The sequence below is a fragment of the Aptenodytes patagonicus genome, chromosome 26 (assembly GCF_965638725.1).
Source record: "Aptenodytes patagonicus chromosome 26, bAptPat1.pri.cur, whole genome shotgun sequence".
NCBI lineage: Eukaryota > Metazoa > Chordata > Aves > Sphenisciformes > Spheniscidae > Aptenodytes > Aptenodytes patagonicus.
This window is the reverse complement of record NC_134974.1, coordinates 502,745-529,716: the sequence shown is the minus strand read 5'-3', so window position 1 is coordinate 529,716 and position 26,972 is coordinate 502,745. Positions and strand designations below refer to the sequence as shown.

The following is a 26,972-nucleotide window of genomic DNA, read 5'->3' as shown; positions in this document are numbered from 1 at the left end:
GGGGATGCCGGGTCGGTGCCGGGGTGCCGGTCCCGGTGCCGATGGATGTCGGAGGTGCCGGTCGGTGCGGGGTTGCCGGTCCCGGTCCCGTTCGGTGCCGAGGATGCCAGATGGTTTCGGGGTGCCGGTCCCGGTGCCGGGGGGTGCCGGTGCCGCCCCCCAAGGGTTAATGGCGCTCGGGGAAGTTGCCGGGCGGCGGCGCGGCGCGGATTGGCCCGAAGTTGGCGGGGCGGGCCGGGCCGTGCCGAGCCCCGCCGTGCCGGGCCGCCCCCGCCCCCGCCGGCCCCCGCCCCGGCCCCGGCCCCGCCGCCCCCCGCCGCCGCCGGCGGAGCCATGCGCCCCGCGCCGCTGCTCGGGCTCCTGCTCTGGGCGCCGCTGCTCTGGGCGCCGCCGCCGCCGGTGCGCGGCCTCCGCCACGGCGTCTACTGGAACGGCAGCAACCCCAGGTAGCGCCGCCGCCCCCGCCGGCCCCGCCGCCTTTGTGCTCCCCGGGCCCCGCCGAGCCCCGGGCCCGCGCCGCCGGGAGGGTCGGGGCGGCGGGCGGTGGGCTCCCGGGCGGGGCGGAGCTGGCGGGCACCGAGCCACCGGGCAGCCCCCGTGCTAGCGGGCGCCCCCGGGTGATACCGAGACGGTGAGTACCTCCCGGTGGTACCGAGCCCCGGGTGCTACCGAGCCACCGGGCACCCCCAGGTGATACCGAGCTGGTGAGTACCCCCAGGTGGTACAGAGCCACCGGGCATCCCCGGTGGCACCGAGCCCCAGGTGGTAGCGAACAGGTGAGTATCCCCCGGTGGTACCGAGCCACCGGGCACCCCCGGGCGTTACCGAGCCGATGAGTACCCCCAGGTGGTGCTGAGCCCCGAGCGGTACTGAGCCACTGGGCACCCCCAGTGGCACCAAGGGAGCCCCAGGGTGGTACCGAGCCGGTGAGTACCCCCAGTGGTACTGAGCCACCAAGCCCCGGGTGGTACCGAGCCACCGGGCATCCCCAGGCGGTACCGAGCCAGTGAGTACCCCCAGGTAGTACTGAGCCGCCGGGCACTGCTGGTGGCATCGAGCCCCGGGTGGTATCGAGCAGGTGAGTACCCCCAGGTGATACTGAGCCCTGGGTGGTACCGAGCTGGTGGACACTCCTGGTGGTACCAAGTCCCCTGGTGGTACCAACCCGCACTGAGCCCGGGCACCCTTGGTGGTACTGAGCTTTGGGCATCCTCAGGTGGTACCGAGCCTGGGCACGCTTGCTGGGCATGGGGCTGGTGGGCAGCCCTGGGGCAATTGCGGCCGGTGGGCATCAAGCCTGGGGTCACCCTGGGTGGCATCAAGCCGGTGGGTGGCACTGCCAGGGCTGTGGATCCCCATAGTGGATGTCCCCGCTGGTGGGGGCCATTGGGCACGGCCCAGCCCAGCCCCTGCCCAGCCACAGGTGCTGCCCACAGGCTCTGCCATCATCGGTGGGCCGGGGTCCAGTCCCATCCCTTCTCCCAGCCTCCTCCATTTTAGGCATTTCCCAGCTCGGGGCCCAGGGGAGTGGGGAGGCAAGGTCGGGGTGTTGTGCTGAGGGCCCGGGGGCTGCACTCCCGCACATGGGTCTCGTGCCCTTGGCCCGCAAAGCTGGGCTGGGGCAGGTGGGCACACTCCAGGCAGGGCTGGGGGCACCGATGCTGCCTTACCTTCCCCCTGCAAGTGGGGACCCACGGATGGGAGACGTGGGAACCCACCACCCGTGGGTGCCCCAGGAATGGGGGGGGGCGGGGGGGGGGCGTGTGCCCCTCCGCAGGGTCAGGGCAGGGCCCCGGCCCCTGGCAGCCCTCGGCCCTGCCTGGGCTCGTCCCAGCCAGCGTCGCCCGGCGGGATGCTCTGAGTCAGCGGGGAGCCCGCGCCCGGTCCTGTCCTCGAAGAGCCCCTGGCCTGGGGGGGGCAGCTGGGGCCTGAGCCTCCCCGGCTCGACAGCGCTGCCGGCCCGGTGATTAATGCACCGACCTCTGCCGCAGCTGCCAGGAATCTGCGCCTGGTGTAAACACTGCCTGTGCCTGCACCGGGGTGGGAGGAGGGGGCTGGAGCTGGCCCCGGGGTCTCCCCGCTAGCCCCCTTTCTGGCAGGACAGGGCGACCCTGCCAGCCAGGCGGCAGCTCGGCAGCACCATCCTTGCCGCAGCGCTGCCAGCAAGGCCAGGGCCCTGCCGGGCTGGTGCATGTCTGGGCCGCGGCAGGATCCAGCTGGTTGGGAGACGCGGGCGCAGGACGGAGACTGCCGCCCTGCTGGGGCTGGGAAGGGGGAGAGGGGCTCCTGCTCCGTTGCCTGTCCCGGGTGGGCAGGACCAAGCATGTGCACATATGTGTATGTGTGCACATGTGTGTGCGTGTGTGTGTGTGTGTGCCTGCAGAGGTGTCTGCTCCACCCCAGCCTAGCCGCACGCGCTGTTTGCAGCCATGAGCTCATGCCATCCCAACAGCCACGCTGGTGCCTGCCTGCCCGCGCAGGTACCCGGGCTGGGCCCCCTCCCCTGCCTGCCCAGCCAGCAGAGCCCCCCGTGCCCCCTGCCCTGGCCAGCCGTGCCCCTGGAAGTACCATGTGGTGCAGGAGGCATCGTGTGGGGCGGCCCCCCGCCGGGGTGTCAGCACCGATCAGCGCCGGGGTGGTGAGGCGGGTGCCTGGGGCGAGGGGCTTTGTGCCCTGGCTGGCGTGGCTGGGCTTCCCCGGCCGCGGCGGCCGAGCCCATTCAGCTCCAGTGGCCTGCGGCTAATCCGAGCTGATGCCTGGTTGTGTGGAGCGGACGAACGCCCGGTAGCTGTTCGGCAAAAGCCCGGCCACCTGCTCTGCCGGGGCGGGGGGCAGCAGGGCGTCCCTCCCAGGGACAACGGGACCCCTGGCCGCCCACTCCCCAGCTCGCCCTGCCCGGCAGGTTCCTGCGGGACGACTACGCCATCCAGGTGGCCATTAATGACTACCTGGACATCTACTGCCCGCACTACGAGGGGGCCGTGCCCGCCGGCCGGGCAGAGACCTTCACGCTCTTCATGGTGGACCGGGAGGGCTACCGCGGCTGCTACGAGACCCCCGGCGCCTTCAAGCGCTGGGAGTGCAACCGGCCCCAGGCACCCTTCGGGCCCGTCCGCTTCTCAGAGAAGATCCAGCGCTTCACCCCCTTCTCGCTCGGCTTCGAGTTCCAGCCGGGGGAGACCTACTACTACATTTGTGAGTCACCCCGGGGCCTGGGGCGCAGTCGGGCGGCTGCACCAGGGGTGGGTGCAGCGGGGTCGGGTCCCACCAGGGTTTGGCTGCACCCAGAGGTCTGGGTGGAACCAGGTTTGGGGCATGCAGGAGGTTCGGGGTGCATCGAGGATCTGGATGCAGCCATGGTTGGGGTAAACAGGGGGGGTCTGGATGCAACTGAGGGTTGGGATGCAACCAGGGTTGGGGTGCACCGGAGGTCTACGTGCAACCAAGGTTGGGGTGAACAAAGGGGATCTGGATGCCCCCGGGAGTCTGGATGCAACCAGGGCTGGGGTGCTTGGGGGGGGGGGTGTGTGTCCAGCTGCACCTAGGGATCTGGATGCAGCAGGGGCCGGGGTGGGCAGGGGGTCTGGATGCCCCGGGGTGGGGGCGCGGGGGGTGCCGGTCCCGCAGTCCGTCGGGAGGGGGCGCCCCAGGCCCGGCTCTGACCCGGCCGTCGGGGGGTCCCGTCCCGGGCTGGGGGGGCCGTGCCGGGGGGGGGCCCGCTGATGTGTTCCCTCTGCCCAGCTGTCCCCAGCCCCGAGAGCGCCGGGCGCTGCCTGAAGCTGCGCGTCTCCGTCTGCTGCAGAGGCACGAGTGAGTCCGACCGGGGGGCGGCTGTGCCCCAAAAGTCTGGGGCTCCCCCTCTCCTGTCTCTGGGGCAGCCTGGTCCCCGCTGGGTGTACTGGTTTGCACTGGGGCCTTGAGGGGACACCGTGTCCCCCAGGGGAGCCAGTCTCTGACACTGCTGGGGTTTGTTTCAGCACCGGAGCCGGTGACGGAGGTTCCCAATTCGCAGCCCCACGGGCGTGGGGGGCCGGAGGGTGAGTACAAGGCGGGCAGGTGGGCCAGGGGGCGGCCAGGGGCGCCCGGGGCTGGCTCAGCCTGACCTCTGCTCTTGCCCTGGCAGACGCAGTGCCTGCCCGGGGCATCGCAGCCCCGCTGCAGCCTCGCGCCCCGTGCCTGGCGCTGGTGCTCCTCACCCTGCTCTGGATCTGACCCTCGGCGCTGCCCATGGTGGGGGGACGGGCTCCTCTGCCCCACTGCCTGCTTCCAGACTCTTCCTCCACCACCATCCCCCCGCCCCGAGCCCATGGGGCAGCCCCGGGCCATGACTCACTCACCCGCCGGACCCCCACGGAGCCGAGCCGGGGCCAGGAGCTCCAGGCTGGAAGGTGAGGGGGGCACGGGGGGCTCCCAAGCAGTGGGTGCCCCCAGGGGCTGGTCCCCCTTGCCATGCCACAGCATCCCCTGATGGGGCTCTCCCCTTCCCAGGGACCTCGCTTCCCGCCAGCATCGCTGCACACCGGCCCCGCCAGCCGCCCTGCCCCAGCGCTGGGCTCCCTGCAGCTCAGCGGACGCCTGCTCTGCCCCAGGGCCATCGCCTCATCTTGTGCCTTCCCCCGTGGACCCCCTGCCCCGGGGGACTGGCGACCCCCAGGCCCTGGAGCGGGCGCCGGATGGAGGCAGGCGCCCGGCCCCTCTGCTGCCTTGTCCTCCGGCGAGGACACACCGATCTGTCTTCTGGGAAGACGCCCTCCTCCATGCCGTCACTGGCCCCTACGGTTTGGTTTTAACCCCTGGTAGTGACTGAGCCGAGCAATACAGTGTTTGCAAGATTGCTGTGCTCTCAGGCTGTGCAGCCCCCACCCCTGGCCTCGCACTGCCCACGGTCCCCTCCTGCCCGTGCCCACCTGCCTGCGGTCCCCTCCTGCTTGTACCCACCTGCCCATGGTCCCCGTCCCCGCAGGGGTGCTGGGGCACAGGCCGGGGTGGCTGCTCCCCGGGGGTGCCTGCACCTCTTGCCACGACCTTTCATGCCAGGGGTTTAATTGCAGTGATTTGATATTGAGACGTCAGCTCATGTCACAGGGAGAGCTTTAATTACAGACGAGCTGCCTGCAATTAGTGCCTGGCAGCGGGACCCAGAGCTGGCCACCAGCGCCTGGTAAGGGACAGGGACAAGGGGCGGCAGGGCTGGGGGGGTCGCTCACCCAGAGCCCCCAGCTGGGCGCCCTGGTCCTGCTCGCTGCCCTTGGCCAGGCTTGGGCTGCCCGCATGGCGGTGGTCCTCCATCCATCTGTCCCGCCGCCCACTGCGTACCCCATTAGGATGCACCACAAAGCAGGGGGCTGTGGAGGCCACGGTTGGGGTGTCACCCTTTACCTATGGGGCACCCAGGTCGCTGCATGGGCCAATCTTGCAGTGTGGCTGGGTCCCTGCCACCAGGGTCACAGCTCCGGTGCAGCCAGCGGCCATGGGATGGAGCCGGCAGCGGTGTGCCCCAGGCTTGCCTGCTGGTGGGAGAGTTGCTTGAGGCTTCCGCAGCGGCCGGCGGCTCCTGTCCCCCTGCCCCGTGGGTGCAGCCCCCCGCTGCCCTGCTCGGGGGGCCCAGCCAGGGCCGAGCCCCCCATGGGGCTGCTGGCAGCCAGGCCCCTGCGTCCCCCTCCCCGCGCAGGCGTTGCCGGCCGCCTGCCGCAGTGGTGCTGGGCACGTCAGACAGGTTTTATGGCTTCTCGGGAGAAACTGCTCGGCAAGAGGCTGAGCAAAAGCATCGACCGCACCGCACCCCTCCCCCCCTCCCATGCCGCTGCCTGCCCTTCCCCCGCCGCACCCTGCACCCCGTCCCTATGGGGGGCAGCGGAGCCTGGCCCCACTGCGGGGCCCAGGATGGTGCCTGGCGGCTGCCTGGTGTAGAGGTGTCCATGCCCTGTAGGAGCCCCATGCAGGGATCCTCAGGGGGGAAACTCTGCCTTGTGGGACCCCCCCATGCAGGGGTCATGTCATCTGGGGGGGACCGTACCCAAGGGACCTCCATGCGGGGATGCTGGGAGCAACCGTGTCCCAAGGGACCCTCATGTCAGAATGCTGGCTGGGGGCATCCCCCAATGGACCCCTGTGGAGGGATTCCGGGGGGCTGCCCATCTCGCTGCCCCAGCCCCGCCGGGGCTTTCCCAGGTGAGGGCCAAGGGGTCCCTGTGAGGACCCGAGTGTGGGTGCCGGGTCCCGGAGCAGTGGGGCCCTGTCCTTGAGCGGGGGTTGCTTGGTATGCGGGAGCCGCTGCCGGCTTCAAATCCCATCGACTTCCAATGAGCAATGCCATCAATAAAAGCTAATTGATGGCACGGCCGCTCCAAATCAGATTCCCCATCCCCTGAATCGAATTGATGGCTCCGCGCCCCGCAGCCAGCCGCGGCAGAAATTGAATCTATTAAAGGAATAGGCTCCATTAGCCCGTCCCTTCTGTCTCGCAATCTCCCCGCCTTGGGGCTCCCCCCCCACCCGATGCCGGCCCCTGCCCCAGCACTGCCACCCACGCCAGTTGGGATGCTCGGGTGCCAGGACACCCAGATCCCACTGGGGAAGGGCGTGGGGTGAGGGTGTCCGGGTGCTCTCAGCCGACGGGTCCATGCCCCATGGGGCAGCCCCGGGCGCTGTGGGCGGGTGGGAGTTAAACCCTTGGAAATTGGGAAGGAAAAATTTATCACCAGGGACGGAAAATGATGCAAAACAGTAATAGGCAGCCCTGAGATGAAGAGGGGGATAAAGAGGCGGCGGGTTGTGCTGACAGCCTGGGAGTCACAATGGCGTGGCGGGAGGTGAGATGGAGGCATGGTGTGGCCATGCCCAGCCCTGTGCTCTGGCTTGCTGCCGGGACGGGAGACCGTGGGTACACCGTGGCACCGGGATGAGCCTGGGCGCAGGCCCCTGGCCCTATGGTGCTTCCGGCAGCATGTGAAGAAGCTCCTGGCACTGGGTACCCCCGGCCAGCCACGCTGCTGGGGTCCCCTCACCCAGCCGTGCCGGGACAGGGGACCCGGCGCTCCCCAACACCCCTCACCGCCCTGGGGTGAGGATGAGGTCAGGCACCCTGGCCATCCCAGGGGCAGCCCCAGGACACACAGGGCAGGACATGGGGCCCAGCAGCCCCCCTCAGATGGCTGGAAGGGAGGAGCACAGTCCCCCCCCGGGGTGGTGGGGTCCATCCCTGCCTGTCTCCCATGGGTGTAGGGCAGCGGCTGCAGCCCCCACCCGAGAGCTGTCGAGAGCATCTCAGAGATGGGAAATGGCTCTGTGTCACCATGGAAACGGGGCCACCAGCTCGCCATGCTGAGGGGACATGCTGAGCCGAGGGGACATGCGTGCTGAGCCCTGAGGAGCGCAGCACCGGGTGAGCCAGGCACTGAGCACTGGCCGCAGGCTCCCAGGCACCCCGGGGCCACGCCACAGAGCCCATCACTCGCCTCGGTCCTGCTCTTGCATCACCCGGTGGTTGCGGGCACATGGTGGGAAGCCACCCCAGCGTGATGCCACCCCGGTGTGTTGCCACCCCAGCCGGGCAGCTCTGCGCCGCTGCACCGGTGCTCAGCGCTGGGCACGCGGGGCCGGAGCCGGCTGTTCCCCGAGCAGCCGCCTGATGATGAACATTGTCAAGGTTATAATTTAGCAAAACACTCAGCAGGGGCTTTGGAGGGAGCTGGCCCGCGCCAGCTAATTAGCCAGAGCCGCACGCACCGAGCCCGCGCCTGCCATAGCAATGAGGGTGCATGCACTGGGCGTGCCAGCTTGCACCGGCGTGGCACACACATGCAGGGGCTGTTGCATCCCACCTGCATCCCGTGCGGCCAGGGCAGGGTGCCGGGCGGGCAGCTGCATCTCCACTGGCCAATTTACGCTGCCGGGGTCGGAGCAGAGGGCACTGCCGTTTATCTCCACTGGCCCGGGGCCAGGGTGGCAGCCAGCGCAGCGGGTAGAGCACACGGGAGCACGGTGCACGCGCTCGCCAGCCCGGGCACTGGCAGGTTTGCGCCCCCGGGGCTACGGACGCAGGCAGATGCTGCGTGCACGCATCCCCACTCTGTGCTGGGGTGTCTGTCCATCCCTGCCTGCGTCTGTCTGCCCGTGCCCCTGCGTGTGTTGGGGAGCTGGCAGTGGCTCGGCAGGGCTGCCCCCCTCCCCAGCCTGCTGTAATCCTGACGGACAGTAATCCTGCTGTGCCGGAGCTGGGATGGGCAGGAGCTGCCCTTGCAGCGGCAGCGCCATTCAGCTGCCGGCTCTGTCGGTGCTGCCTGCACCTGCTGCATACTAAGGGCCCTCGGTGCTGGAACCGGCTCTGCCGCGCCCTGGGGTCCCTGTGCTGGGACCCTCTCTGGACCCCTGGGGACAGGGCTGGCAGCCCATGGGAGCCCCAGGCAGCAGTGTGGGATCTGCCCCAAGGCACGTGGGCAGGGTGCAGGCAGGGTGCAGGCAGGGCTCCCACCTGGGTTTTAAGCCTCCTGTCCTCTTGTCCCTCATCAGTTTTAAACGGAGCTGGGTCTATCCTGGGACTCTCAGGCTGGCACTGGCCCAGCTGGCAGGAGGAGAACGGAGCCGCAGCTCAGCAGTGGCTGGGAGGAGGATTTGGACAGGAACGGGTTGGTGCAAACGACACGGCGTTACCCTCCAGCACGCTGCATTCCCGGGGCAGCCAGATGGTGAGGGTGGGGGCTGGGGTGGGTGCCCACCCAGGACAGTATCTTCCAAGGATGCCCAGAGCGGGTGCTGCGAGGGTCGGCGGCAGGGCTGGATGCCAGGGTTTCACCACAGCCCTGGCAAGCTGTAGCTCACAAAGCGCCGCGGGCGCAGAGCCCTCACTGCCTGTCCGTCCCCTCCGGGCACACGTCCGGCTGGGAGGATGCTGGTGGGGACAGAGGGGCCCCGGCACCGAGGGCTGGGGCTGCAGGCGCGATGCTCGGGCACGGAGCAGAGGTGAGTCCCCAGGGGGCTGCAGGGCAGGGGGAAGCTGGTGGGCTCCTGCACAGGGGTCTCTCTTCATGCCAGGGGCCACAGTGCAGGAGTCCTGCGTTGCCTCTGTGCCTGCTCCCCATGTTCATTGATCTGCCCCGTACTCCTTTGATCATCAGGCTGCTAACGAGCTTCCCTGGCAAAGATCTTGTTAGCCACGCAAGAGCCCCATGCTGCCTGGGCAGCATCTGGCTTTGGTGGGCATGGGGCTGGTGTGCCTGGCTCCACCGCGGGCAACTTCCTGGGTCCCTGCCAGTCCCAGCCCGGGGACAGGGACGGGGACAGGCAGGTGCCAGAGGCTGGCAGGAGCGCGGTGCGGCCAGCCCGTGGCCAGAAGCAGGAGCACCAGGAGGCAGATCGATGCGCTGAATTATTTAGCGAGGGAGCACAAAGCAGCTGCGATGGCAACACCCTGTGCGGGGGCACGGGGCCCCCCCACCCAGCCCAGACGGGGTGGCTGGGCACCCACTGCCGGGCTGCAGGTTCGGTGCATCCGCCTGGGGTCCTCTGCCACCCCCTTGGGTGTTGGGTGCCAGCAGCACGGGGCACTCCACTCCCCCAGCACCTCTCCATGCCTCGCTGGCCATGCCAGGCTGTCCCTGGGTGGTGCCACTGGCACTGCCTCCTCTGTCCCCTGCCGCGCACCACTGCAGCAGCACCCAGCTGGCACCATGGGGTTGGCACAGGCCCCGCCGGAGCCCGGCGGCTGCCACTGCCAGAGGGACCACCCGTTTTCACCAGGACCCCCACCGGGCTGCCGCATCTCAGGCGAGCGCTGAGCCATGGCCGCCCTTGCCCCGCGCCCCCGGTCCCTCTCGCAAGCCTTTTATAAGCGATGCATTATTAAAACTACCCCGCGCCATCACTCACGGCCAGCGTGACAGCGGGTGCCGCATCAAACCTGATGAATATTTCAGGCCCTGAAATCTCCTGCGCCTGCAATGCTTTATCCTGAGCCCCCCTGCCACCCCCCCCAATTTATTAGCTCATTTGCTTCCCCTCGCTTCTGCGCAGCACCAAGGGCGCAGCAAAACAGGGTCACCGCGTGCACCCGGCCCCTCTCCCCAACCCCAGGCTGGGGGGGTCACCCACCGCCGCGGCTCCAGCCCAGGATGGATGGGGATGGGCTGTCCCCAAGGGGAGAGTGGGCAATGTCAGAGCTGGTTGCACATCCCCAGGGCAGAGCCAGAGCAGCCCCGCACTGCTGAGCTCAGTGCCAGCCGGGGGTCCCCAGGATGGCTCCCATGTCCCCCCCGGACCCCTGCACCCATCCCCATCCCTTGTTTGGCACCAAGGGCCTGCAGTTCTCCTGGCATTGTCACCTGTGGGGTCAGGGCAGGAACATGGGGACAATCCTGGGCAAGTCACAGCATGGACCTGTCCCCATCACCCCCAGCCTGGCACCCCCCCCATATCACCCCTTCCGCCTCTGCCAGCGCTCCCGGTCCCGGCAGCCGCAGATGCTAATTGCAGCGTGATCTATGTACGGCGGGAGCGGGATATTGATGCTGCCTGTCACCCCTCAATCGGATTAACGTCACTTAGGCACTGGTAATGGGCGGCTCAGAGATCTGCCACCGGGCCTGGAGCGGGGCTGACAGGGGCTCCGGCAGCACCATCCTGTATCAGTGCAGGTGCCGGGTCTGATCTGCCACCACGGGCCAGGTCCCTGCCCAGTCCCACGGATGCTCCACCAGCTCCATCACCCCTCGCGCCTCTCCCAGCACCCCTAGGGAGCCGCCCCGTGCTCAACCCCCCCCCGGGGCCACAGCACTGTGTGCATAGCAGCCGGCGTGGTGACACACCAGGGAGCCCCTGTGCGCACTGACAGCCCCGACACACGCGCTCCTGCGGACACCCATGCGCGCTTGCCCTCAGGCTGCACGCGGCGCCCCGGGGGCAGGCTGCAACAGCAGAGTCAGCGTGGCCCAGGTGTAGGCAGTGTTCAGGGAGGGCAAGATGCCGCTGGGGCTGAGCAGGGCTGAGTCCCAGGGGTGCTGCGAGGCCATGCCAGGGCTCCGGTGAGGGCGAGTCTGGGGTGCAGGGTCCCTTGGGGGGGCTGTGGTGTGCGGTGGCCCCATGCCTGCTGTGCGCTTGGGTGCTCCCATGGCTGCTGGAAACAGCGGGGCTCAGCATGGGGTTTACGGCTCCTCGTGGCCCAGCCACATGCGCCGTCAGCGCCGTGCTTGGCTCTCCGTTGCTGCTCTGCCCACCACTGCCACTGCCTGCCCAGCTCTGACGGGTGCTGGGGGGGCAGCAGGCTGTAGCCCCCACCCCAGATGGTGCCTGTTGCAGTTCCTGCAGCCCCTGGCCACCGTGCAGGAGACACCAGGGTGGCACGGCCAGGGTGAGCGGAGCACTAGGCTCCAGGGCAGGCAGGGATGAGGCCAGCAGGGAGCTGAGCGCCAGGGCCAGGGCCAGCGGCTGCAGACCCAGCTCCGTGTCCTTGTCCCTTCCCTGGGGAGCTGTGGCTGCCGCGCTGCAGTGGGGCCAGGTGCCAGCCCCCGCTGCGCTTGCCCTGCCCACGCCGGACAGCTCTCTCCCAGCACAGCCCTCGCGCCCACTGGCGCATCCTTGCCGCGGCCATGCCGGAGCAGGAGGGCCTGGGCCAGGGCCAGCAGGGCCGGGGCTGCTGCTGCCGGTGGATGATATTGGAGTGATCTTGAGGCCGGGAGGGAGGTCTGCCACACAGGAGGAGAGGAGAAGAGAGGAGCCGGCTGAGTCACTCGGTGCCGGCTGCTGACTCAGGCACTTACTGCCAGGTAGCCCCTGCCGCCGGCACGTGGGCTGCCGGGCCGCAGGATGCAGCAGAGGGGGCAGCTGGGACCCTGGCACTGCCTGGCACCCCAGTCCGGCACCTGTGGTGCCACGGGGTGGTCCAAGGTGAGAGCAGCATGCGCGTGGGTGCTGGTCTGTGCCTTGCAGCGTGGTGACCTGCTTCTACCTGGGATCACCCGCCAGCGGCACATCCGTGTGCCAGGGTGGTGTGGGGGGACTGTGGCTGCCAGGCCGTGGGAACCATGAGGAGCTGGCCGCCTGCACCTCCCACCTGGCACCTCTGGGTGCCCGCACACCCAGGGCTCGTGGGATTTGGCACGGCAGAGCCCGCTGGAGCCAGGCTTCCGGCAAACAGGCGCCTGGCGCCCAGGGCAGGGACCCTGTGGCTTCCTCCCTGCCAGGCAGCAGGAGCAGCCCCAGTGCTGTGAGCCAGCCTGGGGCTGGCAGGCGGCGGGGCCGGGAGCCACGCACGGCTTCATCCGGCGGCTCCGCGAGGAAGCTGATTTCCTCCGACAGCCCGGCTCTGCGCTGCTGCCGCCACCCGGCGCAGCTGCCCGCTCATGGCCATGGCCGGGCTGCTGGCGGCTGGCTTTGCGTTGGCAATTAACCCTCCTCTGCGATCCCGCGCCATCAAGCTCCGCATCAATTAACTCAAGCCACTGAGGTGCTAATTAACGAATCACCCCTATGTCCTTCTGCGTAGCGGGGCTCACCTCCAGCCCCCCCACAGCATGAGGCCGCTCTGGCTGGAACTGTGGCTCGCCAGGGAGGTGGTCTGGTGGCCAGTGGCACTACCACCCATCTTCACCTCCCCGGTGCCCTGGATCATGCTGCCATCGCTCCAAGCCCAGCCCCAAAGCAGCCCCAGGAGGTCCTGCAGGATGCTTCCAGGGCTGGAGGTCCCCCCTCTCCCCAGGTGTGGGGGGGTCAGCACCCTGTGCCCTCACTGGGGTGGCGCTTGCCCAGCACTCGCCAAGATGCTGATGCGGCGCGACCATCCATGAGGCCTTCATTCAAATTTAAAGACCGACGCGGGGATAAAAAAGGAAAGGGGCAGCGAGGAGCAGGGTGGCTGTGAGCCCACGAGCGTGGTGTGCGGCGAGCCTGCCCCAGGCGTGCTGGCCGAGCGTGCTCCCTGGCAGGACGGTGGCATGCCCAAGTGCCGGCACAAGGCTGCCTGGGGCTGCCCAATTTGTATGGCTAAGTGCTGCCAGGAGGAGCTGGCAGGAGCTGGGGGCCACTCGGCTCCGTGCAGACATGCCGGTACCACCGGCTACCTGCTCCCCGACCCGGGTGCCGTGGCCCTGTGGCCCTGGCCGCCTGCTCTGTGTGCCATTAGGATGTTCTTGCTGTGTCTGGCTAGGCACGTGCCGGCACCTGGCTCCTCCTGGCAGGTCGGGAGCCCTGAGCTCAGCGTGTTTGGGGCCATGTAGGTGTGGCTGGTGAATATTTCATGCCCGCATTCACCGAGCCCTTTCTTGGTTACACTCCTGCCTCCTCCCCGCGTTCTCGCCATGTTTATTTATTTAATGAATTATTTATCGGCTCCCCCTCTCGCTCGGCTGGGCGCTGCTCCGCTGCTGCCCCCCCGCTCCCCCCCCCCCCCCCCCCCAGCTCCCAGCCTGGCGCGATGATTTATTGAATGCCGGCTCTGCTCTGTGGTTGCGACATACTGTCACAGGAAGCCGCGGTTAAATATTAACCAGGGCGGGTGAAGCGGCCGGCAGGACCTCCAGGCCCACCCCGCTCCAAGCACAGCAGCCACCATGGCCAGTGCTTGTGGCTGCCCGCTCCAGGCGGTGGGCGGGGGGCTTTGCTCTGGTCCCCACTGCTTTGAAGCAGGAACCTGCTGGATCTCAGTGAGACAGGCACAGGGTGGAGGAGACAGGGGGCACGGAACTGGGGGGGGGAGATGGGGCTGCTTCATGCCCCAGCTCTCCTGGAGAGCTCAAGGCCTCGTGTCCTCCTGAGAGTGAAGCCACCCGGCTGGCGGTGACCCTGGCAGTCCCCACAGGAGACGCCGTCTCCTGCTGTGGGTGGCAAAACCCAGCCAAGCCCCCTCTGCATGCTGGCTGCTGCGGCCGGGCTCCATCCCCAAGCCCTGGGGATGATGCCCGGTGGGTACCAGTGCCCACGCGTGGGTGCACACCGTGATGCTCAGGGCACTTCTGGCTGCCAGGGTCCCTCCGTCCCTGCAGGAGTGCTCCGTCCATCCCACCGCAGCCTCGCGCATCAGGGTGCTCCGGTGCAGGGTCCCCCCCAGTGATCGCGGCCGCATGCGGATGCTGTCGGCGGCGTGCGCGTTGCCATGAGCAGGGGGTTTCCATGTGGAGGTGTGTGTTGCCATGGGTTTGCTGAGCCAAGGCGTTTCCATGGCGGCAGCGCGGTGCTGTCGGGCCCTTCCAGAGGTGCGCAGCCCCCTGGGATGCCCCAGCACCAGGGTGCACAGGGAGGGAGCCGCCGCTGCCACCGCTGTGCCCCAGCACCTGGGTGCCCTGGCCCCCTGCAGCCCCTCCTGCCCCTGCCCCCCCCAGCGCCCCCCCCCCACCTCCGACAGAGGCCCCCCCCTCCCCCCTGGGCCAGACAGATCCCTTTTCCACGTGTTGTGTTTTCTTCACTTCACTTCTCCGGATGAATAATTAATACAGGCTTTTTTGGTCCTCCGGGCCCTTCCGCCAGCCCCTTCCCCCTTCCCAGCAGGACTCTGGTGGGGGCTTGGCCCCCCAGTGCCACCGGCATGGATGGGGGCTGTGAGGCTGTGGCACAGCCCTGCCACGGGTACCGCTGGTGCTGGGCCCCCATGGCGCTGAGTGGGACTGGGGGGGCCTCAGCAAGACCCTGGCCACCACTGTCCTCGTCCCCCTTCATGGGCTGGGGAAGCATCCACACGTCCGCAAGGGTTTTGGGGAGCCCGAAAAGGGGCCCTAAGGGGGGAGTGGCTCCGCGTCCGCCCTGAGCTCCCCTGGCAGCTTTGGGGAGCTGGGAACCCCTCTTAACCTTGGCATTGGGCAACAGATGCCCCTAGCCCAGGGCTATGCCGTGTCACCTGCCTGGGCCTGGGAGCCGCCGTGCCCGGGCAGTGGGGACACAGGGACGCGGCGTTCGGCCCCGCACCGCCCCGGCCATGCTTGCCACTCCAGCGAGATGACTCCCGGCGGAAGCAGCCAGGGCCAGCTCAGCAAGCCCAGCCACGGTTTCGATAGCCTCCTGGTTTTATTTGCAAGCTCCTCGGGCTGCCAAATCTCCGGGTCGTGTGCAAAGCCGGTGCTGCCAGAGCAGGGGCCATCAGGTTGGTGCTGGCAGCACGCGCGCGCTCGGGCGCGCTCCTGCGTGGGAGCTCATGGTGAGCTGCGTGTGCCTGTGCTGGTGCGAGTGTGCTCGTGTGTGCACATGTGTGCTGGGGCGTGGATCACCTGGCACACGGGACTGCCGGGTGTTGCTAAGGGATCTTGCCGAGGACGGGCAGCTGGAGCTGGCACCCAGCTCAATCTCTTCCCGCATGGCTGGCAGGGACCGGCGCCCGGGGAGCACCCGCCAGGCCCCTGGGTACCTCTGCCGCACAGACCCTCATGGGGAAACGAGGCAGAGATGTGGGAAGAGCAAGGGGACCAGCCCTGCGGGTGGGTGCTCGGCCACATGCAGGCTCCTGCGGCAGGACGGGGCAGGCGGGAGAGCCTGGCACTGTGGCTGTGCTCCTCCAGCACCTGGGCTGCCCTGGCACGCTGGCCCCAGCCCGCCCGAGCTGGTGGCAAGTGGCTGCGTGCCCACCCTCCCAAGTGGCTGGATGCCCACCCTTCCAAATGGCTGGATGCCCACCTGCCCGCCTGCTCCTGTGTCCCCGGGGCGGCCAAACCCCTCTGCGAACACGTGTGACCCCCATGGTGCTGGCAGCAGCACCACGAGGACCCTCTGGGGCCCTGAGCCCCAGCGCTCCCACCCAGGGAGACCACAATGTCAGTGGGACCTGGCATTGGTGCCGCCACCCACGGGGGTCCCAGTGAGACCCTAAGCCCGGTGGCATCTGATCCCGGTGGCATCCGATCCCGGTGGGATGCGGCCCCGGTGCCCCCACCCGCGGGACCCGCAGCCCAAGCCCGGCGCGGCTCCGGTCCCCGCTGCCCGGTGCCGATGCCAATGCCGATGCCGATGCCCGTGCCGGTGCCGGTGCAGGCGGGCTCGGGGTGGCGGCGGGCGCGCGCGCGGGGGCGCGGCGGCGGCGGGCGCGCGCGGGGCGGAGCTGGGCGCCGGGGGCGCGGGGCGCGGGCGGCTCCGGCTCGGTTCTCCATTCATTGGGATCGCGGCGGGCTCCGCGGCGGCGGCAGGATGGCTGCTCGGTTGCCCGCGCTCCTGCCCCTGCTCCCGCTGCTGCTGCTGCTGCCGGGCCGGGGGCCGCCGGGGGCCCTGGGCAACCGGCACGCCGTGCACTGGAACAGCTCCAACCTGCAGTGAGTGCGGGGCGGGCGCCGGGCCGCGCGGGGGAGGCCGCCGGTACCGGCACCGGGAGGCGGCGGGGGTGTCCCTGGGGCCGGGCGGGGAGGGGGGCGCCGCCGGGAAGGACGCGGTGGGGGCGCGGCGGGGATCGCGCTGAAGGATGCGCGCGGCGGCGGGGGGGGGGGGGGCGGCACCGGGCCGGGGGCGCGCGCGCCGGGACTGCGGGACCCCCCGGTGCCGGTGTCCGCGCGGCGCCCCCGTGTGGGCGGGGCTGCGGGACCCCCCGGTGCAGGAGCGCTGCCCCTCCCGGCCCCGCGCACCTCGCCCTGCCCGCGGAGGCGGGGGCCGCTCGGGGGGGGGGGGGGGGGCGCAGCCGCCCGGCCGGCCCGACCCGACCTGCGGCGGCTCGGGGACCCGGGGCCGCGCTGCCGGGCGGGGCGCGGGCACCGGCGGGGTCGGGCTCGCCGCTGGAGCGGGGCTCGGCGGCTCCCGGTGCGGGCGCGGGTGGGTCGGTGGCACCGGGGGCCGAGCCCCCCCTCCCTGACGGCGCTGACCCCCCCCCGCGGCGGGCACCGGGGTGCCGCGGGAAGGGCACGGCCGGCCCCCCCCCGCCCGGTGCGGCGGGCCGGGCAGGGGGTCCCGCTGCGGCGCCCCTGCCGCCAGACGCGCCCCCCGCCTGTCTGGGCGCGGGAGCGGCACCGGCGGCGCGGCGGGGATGGGGGGGGGGCCGACGGGCGCCCGTCCCCCCCCCCCCGCTCCGGCGGGTAGCGGTGCCATCGCTGGGGCAGCAGCCGAGGGCGGCGGGGCCGGGGGCTCCCGGGGGGTGTGCGGGGGCGAGCGGAGGTGTGGAAACTGCCGTCGCGCCCACGGCCGCCGGGAGCGGAGCCGCCGGGAGCCCGGGCGGTCGGTGGCCACGGACCCGCGACACCTTCCTCGCGCCCTGCGCCGGGGGCTGCGTCCTGCCCTCGCCCACCCGGGGGGCTGCGTGGGGTGCGTGGCCCCCACACCTGGGGCTGGCACGGCTGCGCCGGAGGGGCGCGGGCACCGCGCCGGCTTTGGGGCGGCGATGGACACGGCTGGGCTGGGCTCCTCCGGGGAAGGGGGGCTGCGAGCCCGCGGCGGGTCCGTGGACCCCTCCACGGGGATTGGGGAGCTGTGCCCGCTGCGATCGCCCATCTCCCTTTCCCTCGCCGGTGCGAGCGCTCAGGGGTGTGGCGGGGACGTGCGCCTGGCCAGAGCATCCCGCCATACCCGTTGGTGCCGGGGCTCCCCCGGGCTCCCCCCGCCCTGCGCCCCTTTGTGTGGGGAGGGAGCGTTCCCCGGCAGCTCCTTCCCCTCCCATTGAGATTGTGTCGCCAGGCGGAAGCCCGGGCCCCATAAATTGTGCGTGTGTGCGACGTGCCGAGGCGCAGCACAATGGTGAGGCGCTCGGCTCGCCCCGCCACGCTTGGGCATCCTCCTGCTTCTCCAGCCGGACCCCGCTCGCCTACCGGCCTCATCTCTGTGCCGTGACATCGCCGGGACCTCGGCGGGTGGGAGACTCCCGCACCCCCACCCTTGCCCCACCGTGACCGAGGGGCCGCCTCTCCCCATCCCATTGCCCGCAGCCGTGCGCCGTGACCCAGTGTTGCCCCGGCACCTCCCAAGGGATGGGGAGGAGGGGGTGCCGGCGGTGCCCCCGCCATGCCAAGCCAGGGGTGTCGCAGCCAGACGCCCGCGCCCGCTGCGCACGCGTCTCTGGCGCGGCTGCAAGCGTCCGGCTCAGGGCACAGGCAGCGCGGTGGGGGCGGCTGCGGCAGAGACATGTCCCAGGGACTCCGGAGCATTGATATTTATTGTTAGGCAGTGCGGCAGCTCGGCCGCAATTATAGCCGCACGGCAAAGTGTCTGGATTAGATAAATTATGGGGGGAATTAGGCTCCCTGGGCCGCAGCCTGCAAATCCCAGCAACCCCGCTGCAATCAGAGCAATAAACAAGCCCTGCGCGGCCCCGTGGGGCTCTCCGGGGAGGCGGGGGGGGGGGGGGGGGGGCGCCAGCAGGCTCGGCTGTGGGCCGCTCCTCGGGGGCTGTGCCAGGCACCCCAGAAATTTATTGCATCTCCTGCCATGCTGCCCTGGGCGCCCCTGTGGCTCCCCTCGGTGGGAGGATGGGGTGAGGGGCCGCCCCACAGAGCCCACCCACAGCACCCGGGGTCCCAGCGGTGCCTTGGGGAACAGGGGGCTGGTGGCAGCTCATCCCCCTTGGGCACGCGGCTGGACTCCTCCAGTCCCCCGGCCACCGCAGGGGATGGCTGGTGGTGCCGGGGGACCAGGGAGGGCCACTGAGTGGGGCTGGGCACCCCTCCTGCAGCAGGTTCGGGGTGCTGATGGCAAAGCCCGGGGGAGGCACGAAGGTGGGATCTGAGGCTCGGGGCAGTGCAAGTGCCTGCTCCTGCTCGGCCAGGCTGTTGGTCCGGCTGCGCTTTCCACCTGTCCCGCTGTCTCTGCTGGAGGCAGCCGGCAAGCCCCAGGGGCACGGGACGATCCTTGTCCGGTCCCTGCCCTCCACTCCCAAGTCCTGCCAGGAACAGGTGTGGTGGCACGGGGCAAAGGTGTGGGGCGGCTGCGTCCCACTCAGCACTGGCGTTCAGGGGGGCTGCATCCCTGGGGTGCCCCATGGTGTGGGGCTGGGGGCTTCTAGGGGTGTCCCCAGCCAAGCCAGGCCCTGGCGTGCCGGTGTGCATGGGATGCCACCTCCCTGCTGGGTGTCCCGGATGCCGAGGTGGGGACAGCGGTTTGTCCCCGTGCTTGGGCACAGGCATTGCTAGCTCCCCCTGACGCTGCTGCAGCCCCCAGGAGACCCCCAGAGCGGGTTGGGGTGAGCCACGCTGCGCCCCTGGCTCCGGTGCGGGGACCGAGGGTGCTGGTGCCTGAGGCCTCAGGGTGCCCGGTGCCATGGAGGGGGCAGAGCGGGGTGGCTGTGAGATGGGTGTACATGGAGTGCTGGTGCCCAGCTGAGGCAGGTGAGTCGGAGCCCACCTGTGTGGGGGGAGTATCGCGTGTGGCCTCCCCAGCCACTGGCACTGCTGCCATGCTTGCCTCTTCAAGGCAGCTTTTATCTGGCTGACTTTGTGTTCCAGGCGGCAAGAGCTGGAGCAGGCTGTCAAGAGCCCTTGCGCGGAGCAGCCTCTCCCGGGGGAGCGTCTCGCGCGGGAGAGGAGCCGTGTCCCCGCCCTGCACCTGCCGGGGGGCCCTGGGGGTGCCCGGACTCCTGGGTCCTCTGCAGCTGCTGGACCCCAACACCGGGGCTGTGCCCAGCCGGATCCCTCCATCGCATCCGCTGGCACCTGCAGGGCTGGGGAGGGTGTTGGCTGAGGCAGGAGGGGACCCCCCTCACCCCGGCAGATCCCGGGGGCATCCAGCAGGAGGTGCTGCGGGGCGCGGGGCAGAGTTGCCCGACGAGGGGCAGTTCCCCACCCCACCGCAGGGTGTGCCCAGCTGTGGGGCTGGAAGTGGGCAAGGTGGTGATTACACCTCTCAGCGACTAATTACCCAGCCCCACCGGCTGCAGCATCCCCTGGTGGGCTGGGGGGCTCCCCCACCCTCCACCCCATGGCTGTGCCCCCCAGGCTGGTCCCTGTGGGGCACAGAGGCCCTGGCCACCTGTGGGCGCTGGCTGCGGCGCTGGCGGGAGCTGCTGCCCGGGGGCAGAGGGTGCCGTGCCCTGTGAGTCACCGCGACGGGCGGCACCGAGCCCCGGCAGTGCGTCCGGGGCCTGCGGGGTTCCTGTGGGAGAAGGGGTTGCAGCGTCAGGGTGTGGAGGCTGTCCCAGGGTGCAACAGGGCCAGGCCACCCCGCTCCTGCCCAGGCTGGTAATTGAGTCACTGGTTGCAGATTGATGATTTAATTAAAACCCAATTAGAAACCCCATTGATCTTGTTAGCAAAGCGGGAAGGTACGGGCTTTAGCGGGGATTAAAGGGATCGCGTGGCCATCAATAGGGTTGGGGGTGCAGAGGCACCTGTAGGGCAGTGCTGGGGGTTCCAGAGTGCTGGGGGAGGGCTGTGCCTGTCACCCTGGGGTGGGTGCTGCCCCATGGCACCATGGTCCCTTCGCCCACCACTGTGTCCCTGGGGAGCTGCCCCCATCTCCTCAGGAGCCCAGTTCCCCGAGCAGGGAGGTGGCCCTGGGGACGCCGTGTGCCGGCAATGCCTTTTGTGCCCGCACCTTGCGGCTGCGCCAGGCGTGTTGGGGGAAGGACGGGGGGGGGGGGGGGCCGTGCCGTGGCGCCGTGCCACCCGTGCGCGTGGGCTGCGTCGCAGGCGCTGTCTGCCGAGCCAGCGCGCGTGTGCGCGGCCGTCTGGGCGCCGTGACTGTGCAGTGCTGCCTGCGTGGGGAGGGCTGGCACGGGGGGGGGCGCCGGGCCGAGCCGCCCGTCTCCCCGGCGGCTGAGCACTGGGTGCAGGCGGTCGGTCTGTCTATCCGTCTCTCTGTCCGTTGGGGCGGACTGGCTGCGGCGATTGATGTGCGTGCCTTCACCTCTCCCTGTCGGGCAGGGCGACTGGAAGGGGACCATGCAAATCAATGGCACTTTTTTGTTCCCCGGTTGATCGATGGGTCCTGGATGTGCCGAAAGTGTGAAGCTGCCGGAGCCAAACAAAGGGCCCGGCTGGGCTGGTGGGGACTGTCCGCCCTGGCCCCCAGTGCTGGGGGCACCATGCTATCACCTGCATCGGGGGATGCCCTGTGTCACCCTAGTCCTCGCCACTGTCACCACCAACATGGGATGCTGAGCCCAGCTCCGGCCTCACCACCCTCCAGGCCTTTCCCGCACCGTGGGGGTGAGCCTCCACAGCACGGGGGGCTGGGCAGGGGTCTGGTCCCCCCTGTGCTGCCGGGGCCGGGGCATGCTGCAGTGCACCAGGCACTCCCTAGCAGTGCATGAGTGAGCGTGCGGCGCTCAGCCCAGATTTATCGCAGCAGATGGGAGCGGAGCGGCCGCCCAGCTCACCAGTGGCTGTGGCTTGCCAGGTAGCCAGGGTCCCGCCGGTGCAGGGCCGGTGGGCGCCGAGCCCAGCCTCCGCTCGGGACGGTTCTGCCAGGGGACATCCATCTGCCCAGTGCCGACAGGCTGCTGGAAGGTACCACTGCCTTGCAAAGCCCTGCTCTAAAAATGCAGTCGTGCAGAAGCGATGCTGCCCGTTCTGCTCCTGCACTTAACCCTTCAGGCACTGCTGGAGCCCACCATGCCCCGCTGGCAGCACCACGGCTGCCAGAGCCTGGGAGGCCGGGGGGTCCATCCTGACCCGGCTCACCTGTCGCTGAGGCTTCCTGACAGCCGCGGGGGCTAGCGGGGACCAGGCAGCCCGTGCCTGCTCTGGGGTGGGTGTCGGTGGGAAAGGAGGCTCACACCCTTGCTCTGGGTGTCTGTTCCCATCCTTCTGCCTGAAATGGGGCCCATGGGCTCCCTGCCTGCTGCTGGGGTTGGGCCAGGCAAGCAGCTCTGCCTGCCCTGTGCTGCCAGACAGTGCTGCAGGCAGAGCTCAGGGTGCTCTGGCGATGGCATTGGGGCTGCTGGGATTCGGGGGCATCCAGCTGTGGGGGGTGTTGCTCTGCACCTGCGGGACTAGCGGTCACGGTGCAGGAGCTGAGCGCGGCGGGGATGCAGCATCGTGGCTGAAGCTGCTGCCAGAGTCCCCTGGACGTGCCCCGGGCCATGGTGGCCTCGTGGCTCTGCCCATTTGGGGCTGTGCTCCAGCCCATCCCGGCTGGCGACGATGCTCTGATGCCTGCAAGCTCCCAGCACGTGATGGCCAGCGATGTCCATGGGGCTCACCGCCATGGGGAGCAGGGCTGCCGGGCCCCGCCACACAGTCTGGGGTCCTCTGTACCTCCGCATTGCGGTGCTGGTGTGCCCCAGTCCAGGGGAGACCTCAGTGCTACATGGGGCAGTGCTCATTAGTGAGGCTGTTTACCAGGAGCCACGCTTCCTAATGAGCCCCGGAGCAGGGTCCCAGGGGGCAGGGGGTGTGCCTCAGCACTGGGTGCCGCAGGGGAAGGGGGGTGGCTACAGCTCCCTGGCACCCCAGGACAGGGTTTCCCCTGGCACGGCGGGAGATGGAGCTGGGTGTCACTCCCATGGGGCGCAGACACCCGGGGCCGATTCCAGGGGCTTCCTCCAGCCCCTCACTCCCCCGGCACAGCCACAGCCTGGCCACAGTGAGCACCGGTTGCTGGCGCCTGCCCTGGTGTGGGGCAGCCGGCTCAGAGTGTGCTGGTGTCCCAGCCCCGCATCCCGCACGGAGTTAATTGCAATTTTCTCCTCAGGGCCATTTCTTTAATAACAATTCTTCCCCCCCCCCCCCCTTCCCACCACATCAAAGGGGGAAGATGAAAGGTCCTGGCGCCCCGTGGAGCAAGGGTGGCTGCCTCAGCACCTTGCTGGTGGAGGAGTTGCCCGGCGGCCGGCGGGTGCCGGGCTGGGCTGGGGAATAGCGGCTGCGCAGCGAGGGAGGTGCCGCGTGGGGCTGTGCTCCCTGCCCCACAGGTGACGAGGTCCGCTGTTAGCCCCCCACAGCCCCTGGTGCTGACGGCAGCCCCGGGTGGGGAGGCGGCGCTGCTTGGGTCCCCCTTTGCTGGCAAGACGCCGGGTCCCTCATTGGTTCTCTCTCCAGCACCCGGCTTCTTGGGCGCTGCGTGCTGGGGTGCCACAGGCCCTGGCAGGGTGCCGGGGCTCCCCAAACAGCGCCGGGGGCGGTTGGGCAGGGTGGGGCGTCTGCACGCGCAGCCCTGCCTGCTGCCTGCCCAGCCCTGCCGGGGAGACCCGGGAAGCCGGCTCTGCTGCAGGCACGGCCCCAGGGAGGGCGTGGCAGGACCCCCCGTGGGGTGAGGGGACCCTGAGTGCTGGGTCAGGGGCTCGTGGACCTGGATTTGCCCTGACGGGTGGGGAAAGGGGCCCCAATCCGGAGCAATGCACTGCGGGGGAGCCCGGCCACGCGTGCCAGGATGCTGCAGTCTACGTTCCGGGGGAGCCTGGCGAGGGGACCCCCCAATGCAGTGGGGTGCAGGGGCTGCACCAGCACAGTGGAGGGGGGCACCACCGCTGCTGAGCCAAGCGGTGGAGCGAGGTCCGGTCGGGGTCTGGTGCTGCCGTGACAGCTCGGTGCAGAGCCAGCGCCTCGCAGCGCTGGCTCGTAATTAATTGGCAGGAGCAGTGGGTCAGCGCGGTGGCAAGGATTACCGCGGCCGGGATTTCCATCGGGCATGGATTAGGAGCCAGCGGAGCCTCTCCTGAGTGGATCTGAGGGGATTGCCGCTCCTAATCAATGTAAATGAGGCTCCCCCAGGGCCACCCTTTACAGCATTAACAAACTAACGGGATTAGCCAAAGCGGGGTGAGAAATCCTCTCTCTGAGCTGCGGCGCGTGGCAGGGCTGGGGCCATGGTGGGCAACTGCGGTGGGTCGGCTGCAGGCTGCTGGAGCTGGGGAGCGCCGGGGCCCCATGCCCCTCCTGCACACCCAGAGCTGCGCAGTGAGGACCAGGGGCTGCGTCCCGCAGGGTCCCCGGTGCCTTTGGGACCGTGGTGTCCATCAGCCCTGTGGCTGGGTCAGTCTGTCTGTCCCCTCCTTGAGTCTGCTGGCACGTTCCCGGCAGGACCCAGCAGCGCCGTCTCGTGCACCTGTGCTATCACAGGCGTCCCACCCATGCATGTGGCTTGGCACCCGTAGCATCCACCCCCAGCAGCGTCCCTCCCACCCCAGGCCAGCCCGCACCCCCCGAGATGGTGATGCCGCGCTGCGGGTCCATGGGGCTGAGGTTGCGCAGGGGTCCCGGTGTGTTGCGGGGCTCCAGATAGAGGTCACGCAGGGGGATACCACTGCCCCCTGGGATCCATGCTCTGGGACCTGCCCGTTCTCCAGCCTCCAGGTCCCTTTTGAGGAGGGGCCCGTGTTTGGGAAGGCGCAGGGGGTGTCCCTGAGCCCCCCATCCCCCCTTTCCCTTGCAGCCTGCGGCGGGAGGGCTACACGGTGCAGGTGAACGTCAATGACTACCTGGACATCTACTGCCCGCACTACAACGCCTCGGTGCCCGAGCACCGACTGGAGCAGTACGTGCTCTACATGGTGAACGCGGAGGGCTACCACACCTGCAACACCAGCCAGGGCTTCAAGCGCTGGGAGTGCAACCGGCCCCACGCGCCCCACAGCCCCATCAAGTTCTCGGAGAAGTTCCAGCGCTACAGTGCCTTCTCGCTGGGCTACGAGTTCCGCGCAGGGCAGGAGTACTACTACATCTGTACGTGGGGAGCCGGGGCGGGACCCCCCCATCCCTGGCTGGGTCCCCTGCATCCCACCCTGGCTGGTCCTCCTGCACCCCCCCAGCTGGGTGGCTGCAGCTCCCCCCCCCCCCGCCCAGGAGTGGGCACCCTGACCTCAGGGATGGAGGTGTGGGGTGGAAGGGGGGTGTGGGGAGGGTTGGGGGTGCAGGGGGTGGTCGTGATGTGGGGGTGAGATGGGGGTGCGGGGAAAGGTGGGGGGCGGTGCTGGTGCAGGATGGGGATGCAGGGGGTGCTGATGCAGGATTGGGGTGCTGGGGGGCTGCTGGTGCAGGACAGGGGTGCAGGGTGCTGATGCAAGTTCAGCTTCAGGGTGCAGGAGGGGGGTGCTGCTGCATCCCCAGCCTGGAGCACACCCCCAGGCAGGGCCAGACCCCAACATGCCCAGACCCAGCAGGTAGCAGCTCACCGAGCCTTCGGGTGCCCGGGGCTGGGGTCACCCGCTCTGGAGCCACCCCAGCCCGCTTTTGCCTTGCAGCCACACCGACGCACAACCACCGCCGGGCCTGCCTGAAGATGAAAGTGTTCGTGTGCTGCGCTTCCAGTAAGTACCCCCCGTGCCCACCCTGGGGGCTGCGGGCGAGCGGGGTGTGGCGTGGCCTGCCGGCGGGTCCCCCATCCCTCCTGGGCGGGGCGGGGGGGCTGCGGCACAAGGTGGCCGGGGAGTGTGACCCCCCCCCGTCCCCTCTCTCCCTCTTGCAGCGTCGCACTCTGGGGAGAAGCTGGCGCCCACCCTGCCGCAGTTCACCCTGCGGCCCGAGGTGAAGATCGAGGACCTGGGTGAGTCGGGCAGAGCCCCTGGCCCCACAGCGCCGTGCCCCCCCCGCCGCCGCCCGCAGGGCAGCCCTAGCCGTGGGGTGAGGGTTCGGGGCCGCCCCGGTGCCACCCTCACCTTCTCGCTCTTCCCCGCAGAAAACTTCAACCCGGAGATGCCCAAGCTGGAGAAGAGCATCAGCGGCACCAGCCCCAAGCGGGAACACTTGCCCCTGGCCGTGGCCGCCGCGCTTTTCCTCATGACGCTGCTGGCCTCCTAGCTCCCGGCGCCGGTGAGGGCCTGGCCAGCGCAGCTCCGCCGAGTGGGGACCCCCCAACCTGCCGCCCCTTGTGAGACCCGGCGGGGAACCACCGTGGGACTGCCTGGCTCCTCCGCACCGCCACCCCCCTGCCCGGAGAGCCGCCCCGTGAGGCAGGGGGCCACGGCATGCACCGATCCCGGCTGGGACTCGCCCCCCACCCTGGCTGTGGCTACATCTGCGAGGATGTGGTTTGGTGCTGCTGCGTGCACCGCACCTTCCGCCGACACCGTCCCACAGCGTGGAGTCCTGCCCACAGCCCACCCGGTGCCCCGTGGCTGGGGGGCAGTGCTGGACTGGGGAGCCCAGTGAGGGCAGGGACCCCCAGGGCCGGGCAGCTTGTACATACCTACATAGAGATCTATACATACTGTACAGAGAGTGACTATATAGATATATCTACACTGTACCATAGGCAGTGGCGCCGGCCCCAGGCTGGCTTGTACATAGTTGAACGTGTTGGATTTTCCTCGTCTTCCGTGAAGACCTGACCTATGCAAACGCACAGACACTTTTTGGGGAAAACAAAACAAAAAAAACAAACTCAACCTTTTTTTCAAGTGCTTTGGCTGGTGATTTTCATATTCTGCTCTTAGTCTATTAAAAAAAAATAATAAAAGGATAAAAAAAAAAGACCCCTGTCACGGCGGCGTGCAGCGCTCCTGGTCAGCTGTTGGCCAGCCCTGCCCTCCGGCACGGTGGGCTCTGGCCGGGGCAGGGGTCAGGCGAGGGCAGCAAGCGCCAGGTGCCGACCTTCACCGTGCCGCCTGCCTCGCTGGCCCTAGGCACCACGGTTCCAGTCATGGGCTCGGCGCCGCTGGCAGCAAGGGCAACCTGGGGAGATGCGGGGCGCTCCCCCCCCCACCTCCCACCGGCTCTGCTCCCCACTGACCCCCAGGCGCCAGCATGGAGCATCCAGCAGGGACCTGGTGCTGCCCGCAGGAGGACAGCACGGCGCGGATGTCAGGCAGCACCCTCAGGTAAGAGCAGTGCAAGGGCCCTTGGCACGCATCCCCAGGGTCCCTGGGGGGTGCTGGGCTGCAGTGGCTGGGAGCAGTCCGGGGAGGAGTGGGTGCAGGAGAGCCCTCCTCGGTATCCTCACTGGTTGTACAGGGTGAGCGGCTGCCGGCAGGCACCCCAATGTGCCTGGGGGCCCCGTGGGAATCCCCGTGTTGCCCCCACCAGCATGTCTGGCTCCGCCAGGCATGCTGGCTCCTGCCAGCGTCAGGGGGGATCTGGCACACGCCTGTCTGCACGGCAGCTCCCGCAGGATTTGGGGATGCCCTCGGCTCCCCCCCCCCGGTGCCTTCAGCGAGGCAAGGGAATGTGTGGGGAGGGGGCTGTGCCCAGGGACCCACTGGGGATGGGGTCACACCC

General features: G+C 69.5%; 2 protein-coding genes across 2 annotated transcripts; both read left to right on the top strand.

The window, feature by feature from the left end:
* The first annotated feature begins 333 nt into the window (after positions 1 to 333).
* On the top strand, positions 334 to 4,834 carry EFNA4 (ephrin A4). The gene is made up of 6 exons (XM_076360042.1): positions 334 to 446; positions 2,903 to 3,195; positions 3,742 to 3,810; positions 3,978 to 4,037; positions 4,124 to 4,388; positions 4,489 to 4,834. The coding sequence occupies exons 1-5, from the start codon at positions 334 to 336 to the stop codon at positions 4,210 to 4,212; spliced, it is 624 nt and encodes a 207-aa protein (XP_076216157.1). The 3' UTR covers positions 4,213 to 4,388; positions 4,489 to 4,834.
* An 11,262-nt stretch (positions 4,835 to 16,096) lies between these two features.
* On the top strand, positions 16,097 to 26,155 carry EFNA3 (ephrin A3). Its single transcript, XM_076360041.1, has 5 exons — positions 16,097 to 16,220; positions 24,193 to 24,482; positions 25,001 to 25,066; positions 25,225 to 25,302; positions 25,435 to 26,155. Exons 1-5 carry the CDS (start codon positions 16,099 to 16,101, stop codon positions 25,554 to 25,556), a joined length of 678 nt encoding a protein of 225 aa, XP_076216156.1. The 5' UTR covers positions 16,097 to 16,098; the 3' UTR covers positions 25,557 to 26,155.
* Positions 26,156 to 26,972: the final 817 nt, after the last annotated feature.

Excerpts from the sequence above, each read along its gene's own strand:
- EFNA4 (XM_076360042.1), top strand. The coding sequence starts at position 334 with ATGCGCCCCGCGCCGCTGCTCGGGCTCCTGCTCTGGGCGCCGCTGCTC. Across the intron at positions 447-2,902 it reads TGGAACGGCAGCAACCCCAG|GTTCCTGCGGGACGACTACG; the intron begins GTAGCGCCGCCG and ends CCTGCCCGGCAG. Across the intron at positions 4,038-4,123 it reads CGGGCGTGGGGGGCCGGAGG|ACGCAGTGCCTGCCCGGGGC; the intron begins GTGAGTACAAGG and ends TTGCCCTGGCAG.
- EFNA3 (XM_076360041.1), top strand. The coding sequence starts at position 16,099 with ATGGCTGCTCGGTTGCCCGCGCTCCTGCCCCTGCTCCCGCTGCTGCTG. Across the intron at positions 16,221-24,192 it reads TGGAACAGCTCCAACCTGCA|CCTGCGGCGGGAGGGCTACA; the intron begins GTGAGTGCGGGG and ends TTTCCCTTGCAG. Across the intron at positions 25,067-25,224 it reads GTTCGTGTGCTGCGCTTCCA|CGTCGCACTCTGGGGAGAAG; the intron begins GTAAGTACCCCC and ends TCCCTCTTGCAG.